Below are 4,758 nucleotides of genomic sequence, written 5' to 3' on the forward strand. Positions count from 1 at the left end.
GCCGGGCCGGGCCGGTGTGACGCGCCCGCGCTGCCGCCCCGCAGGTGTACCGCCACGGAGACCGCTCGCCCATCAAGGCCTACCCGCGGGACCCCTACCAGGAGGCCGCCTGGCCGCAGGGCTTCGGGCAGCTCACGCAGGTGCGCGGCGGCGGGGCGGCGCGGGGGCGCCCGCTGCCCGCCCGATGCCGTCGGTGACGCCGTGCCGTTGCAGGTGGGGATGCGGCAGCAGTGGGAGCTGGGCCGGGCCCTGCGGGGGCGCTACCGCGGCTTCCTCAACGCCACGTACCGGCGGCAGGAGGTCAGTGACGGGGGGGCTGCCCCCACGCGGCGATCTCGGCAGAAATTCCGGGTTTCAGCACTTCCCTCGCTCCCGGCCCTGCCCGGGGCGGCGGCGGCCGGTGCCTCGCAGGGCGGCAGCCGAGGGCCGGGGTGCGACGCGCTTCTCCGGATGCGGTTTCTCGCGGGGGGGGAAATACCGGTGCCGTCCGTCTGTCTGAAAATATTCTTGTTTTCCAGTCCGGTTCCCCTGCTGGTTGCTGAGCTGCAGAAGAGAGACCTAAGAGCAGCCGCTTGTTCTTAACCTGGCTGCAGGTGGCTTTAAAGGCCAGTAAGATGGGGGGAAGGGTTGCGCAGGACCTGATCACTGTCCTTTTGGTAGATGTTAAGACAGTTCAGGCAAAGGTTGCACAGCAGCAGCACCATTACAAGCCAGTTGAAGCCAACTGCTCTGAAGTCAACTTACGAAAGAAAACAGGAATGCTGTGCTGCATCTGGAGCTTGGTTTCTCACTCGAGATTGTTTTGTCGTAACAGCTTTTCTTGATTAAAAACACGAATGCAGCCTGTATATATGCCTTACCTTTTCCAGTACACTTCAGGTACAATCTCCTGGGAGTCTATACACATAAACAGCAATTACTGTCTACAAGTGACTCTGTCATTTGTTTCCACCTGTAAAGTATTGAGGGCCCCAATCCCCCAAAGCTATTATTCTTCCTCTTTGTCTCTGTGATGTTGCCACACTTTATGCTAGTTCTTGAGAAACTGATAGTCACATGTAGTTTTCCTTTATAAAAAATACAGAGCCCTTTGGGAACCATGTACTATGCACAGAAGGATATTTGAAGGATCAAAAAAAGTTAAGGAAATAGAAAAGCTCTCAAAATACCCATGGTGGTTGATCAGATAGGTGTGAGTCAACTGGAAGATGAGCAAGTGTCACGATGAGAGGCATGCCTTCACGTAGGTTGAATGGAAGGCTGGCTCTCAGTCCCACTGCTGGCTCTACATCTGTTCACTTATTTTATCTGTGCTTATGTTGTATGATTGACCAAATGAGGCAAGCCGAGATTTTGTCTTTGTTTCCCCCCTTTTTTTAGGGTCCCCAGTAAATACAGAGCTTGACATGGTTCAGATTACATCCCCTCTTTGACATTTGTTTCATCAGCAAAACTTCCAGCATCAGCTCAAACGTAGATCCTTTAACCTTCCTGAGTAGTTCCTTTCCAAACATGCTTCGTTCTTATAAAGCTTTGCCATCTGAAACTGTTTTTCTTCTCTCGAGAAAGAAAAACAAATCAAAGCACATGCAAACAGAAACCATTCTGCTAACCAAGCCTGAATCCCTGCTCGAGTTGAGCAAGCTCCCTCTTATAAGAAGTGTTGCCTCTGGATGACACCATATGACCATCTGTCACCTGACTCAGCGACAAGCTGGAGCCCTGGAAAAAGCTGCTGAAGAAAGCATATATGCTCAGGGCTTAATTGCTTGTTATGACACTTCTAGAATTAGACCCTTATCTTCTAAAATATTTCCTTTTTATTTCTTTAGGGCTTACCTAGGATGAATGCAATCCTGTGTAATGAGTACAGGCTCTGTTGTTTTTAAGCCACAWTTAAGAGGTAAAAGTGGGTAGAAATTGTCAGAGAAAAGACAATGTCTGATCCCCCCCCCCCCCGGCTATTAACTTAAGTTTTCAGATACAGTTTGCATGGGAGGTACTATACAGAGTGAGCATATGCATTTTTCTGTATGCTTCTCTCTCCACAGTTAACATCACCAAAAAAAAAAAAAAATCCTAATCTTGACATTGTATTTGATTCTTCTAGTTTTTTGTTCTTGTTTCATATCCAATATGCTGGCTTTTAGGGCATTTTTTTCACAATTTCATATGTGCTCCTGTTATTCTATTACTGGCTTCTCCCTGATCTCCCCTAAATGTTTTCAGTACACAGATCCGAGGATACCAGAGCTTTGCTATTCTGTTTTATTCTCCTCTGTATATTCTCTTTTCTCTTTTTTCTGGTTCAAATATCTCTCTCTGAGCTCTGGAATGATAAACCATCTTGGCCCATTAATCCTAAGAGCTCACAGTGATCAAATAAGATCTCAGTCCCCATTCCTCTTCCTCTCCTGTTAGCCRGATGATTATTGTCTTCATTTCTCAGATGGAAAAATAGAGGCTTGGAAAGGGCATATTCCTGAGTGAGCAACAGCTCATTCCTAGAACCGAGAACTGAATCCAGGAGTTTGCCCCAATCCTGCTCTGTAAAGATGGTGAGTTTCCTATCTGTGCCCATCATTACCTGCATCTCTTTCTTGCTTTTCTCTGACTCTTACTCATATTCAGACTCCTTTCTCTATCTATAATCTCCCCACAGTGCATCTCACTGTTCTGGATAAATGGGACAGACCGCCATAGTATTATACACAAATTGTCTTCCTGTCCATCCTTAAGGTTTTAGCCAGGTGACACCAGCAGGCTCAGTCACTGGAGGAGTTCCTGTTACACTGTTGCCCACTTCACCAGCAGCTTCGGGGCACTCAGCAGAGTTCCTCAGCGAGTGCCTTGTCCTGTGTCCAAGCATCACCACTTACAGTAGTGTTACTAACAGTGCACTGTCTCTGTCCTGGCAGATCTTCATCCGCAGCACAGATTGTGATCGGACGCTGATGAGCGCAGAGGCCAATCTGGCAGGCCTGTATCCCCCAGACAGAGAAGAGATGTTCAACCCTAACGTTTCCTGGCAGCCTATCCCTGTGCACACAGTGCCTGAGTCTGGGGAAAGGGTAAGTTACTCTCGAGGATGGCAGGGTGGCTACTTTTGCTGACATCCCCAAAARTCCTTCCTTCAGACTTGGTTCAGATTGTCTTCAGTTTCCCTTTTGACCTGCCTTGCAAAGATTCTTCTGTTCTCTGAATGAGAAAAGAATTCAGGATCTGTGTTCACTCAGTACGTTAACTGCAACACCTTGCCAGACCATGCACAGTCTGAAGTACCTTAGAAGGAGGTATTTGAAGCTGTTTACAGATGCACCCAACTAGTTAGGGTTTCATTACAGTTGCGGGTGTTGTCTTCGGATTCTGCATTTCTGTGTTCCCAGTGACCTAGCTGCTCTTGTTGTCTCTGCCCAGTTACTGAAGTTTCCATTGACCCCCTGTCCACGGTATGAACAGCTACAGAATGAAACCCGGCACTCAGCAGAATACACAAATAAGACCAAAGAGAATTTGGTAAGTGATTGCTGCATGAGATAAGGTGGTCTGAGGATTGTAGCTAAAGTAATCACCTCTAGGTAATTAGAGCTCTGAGAAAAGGGTAAGAGCATCTCCATCGTGTGCATGTAATACAGTRTGAGATTGGAGAATTGAAAGCTTCTTTCTCTGCTCTTCCTACAGCAATTCCTGCAGATGGTGGCAAATGAGACTGGGATCCAGGATGTCTCTCTCGAGTCTGTTTGGAGTGTATATGACACACTGTTTTGTGAAGTAAGTTTGGTCATCATCTTAGGGCCACAGGAATCTGGTCTCTTGGGCTYACTGGATTTGGTGGCAAATTAATTTGCAAAAGCCCATAAAACAACCTGGATCAGCAACATCTGTAAAATATTTTGAGGGCCTTTGACAGAGAAAGACTCTAGAGACAGATGTTACCATTTTACTGTCTCGAAGGGGAGGGAAAGCAACCTCTATATTCATGTGGAATTTTGTTGAAAACACATCTCATGAAGGCTTCAAAATCAAAATCAGGTTAGCTGTGTTGTGATAATGCTGAAGATCATGTATCCAGGAGACTTACAGTTGTTGCAGAAGTTTATTTGCATATAACTATACAGCATGATGAAGCATATTATAGAGCTCTTTAGTACCAAACGAACTAATTCTGGAAGAAGCAGTAAACCCAGCTAGTTTGACACTCTGTCCATGTTAATTAATTCTGTGGAGGTGCCAGGCTAGTTAGCTTCCTGGCAGTGGTACATTAATGCACCTATATACTATTTTGGCAGGGGGGATAAATCTGCACGGAATTGCACTTTGCCATGTAAAGCAGCAGCTTGAGTTGCTGCAAGCTCAGAAAATTCTAGTCCAGAGCTGCATTGCACTGTGTAAATTTGCCCTGTGTATCACAAACCCAATCTCCTGTCTTATAACAATCACAGTGAAGCAACTTGTGTCAGAAATATCAATTTCAAATCTTTTCCCTTTCAAGACCCACCAAAAGAGTTTGCAGATAGGGCCTTGAGGCCTTTTCTCATTGACAGCCACTGTAGCCCTAAGAACTTGGAGAACAGCTCACTGTCTGAAAACAAAATCAGAAAGTTGTGAGGAAGGGAAGTTTTACTCTCAAAACTATACCTGAGACATACTAGTCTCTTCAGTCACTTTGGGCTTCCTCCTTTTTTCTCACTCTTACAGACAGTGCCCTAAATGAAGGATTGTTTCTCTCACCTGAACTAGTAGATTCACTCTACCATC

The 4,758-nt window shown here is 46.4% G+C and overlaps 1 protein-coding gene across 3 annotated transcripts in view; it reads left to right on the forward strand.

Annotated features, from left to right (window-relative positions):
• Positions 1–31: 31 nt before the first annotated feature.
• ACP2 (acid phosphatase 2, lysosomal) overlaps positions 32–4,758 on the forward strand; it is a 27,964-nt gene continuing 23,237 nt past the window's right edge. For 2 of the 3 annotated variants that reach the window (XM_026082363.1, XM_026082364.1), the window contains exons 1-5: positions 32–140; positions 214–300; positions 2,919–3,071; positions 3,418–3,516; positions 3,682–3,771. In XM_026082363.1, coding sequence (XP_025938148.1) covers positions 220–300; positions 2,919–3,071; positions 3,418–3,516; positions 3,682–3,771 — 423 coding nt within the window. In that variant the 5' untranslated portion in view covers positions 32–140; positions 214–219. Of the gene's footprint in view, positions 141–213; positions 301–518; positions 2,559–2,918; positions 3,072–3,417; positions 3,517–3,681; positions 3,772–4,758 lie in introns of those variants that run through there. The other variant, XM_026082365.1, reaches the window with a different exon arrangement.

Source organism: Apteryx rowi, unplaced genomic scaffold (genome assembly GCF_003343035.1).
Source record: "Apteryx rowi isolate R43461 unplaced genomic scaffold, aptRow1 scaffold_574, whole genome shotgun sequence".
In the NCBI taxonomy this organism is placed as follows: domain Eukaryota; kingdom Metazoa; phylum Chordata; class Aves; order Apterygiformes; family Apterygidae; genus Apteryx; species Apteryx rowi.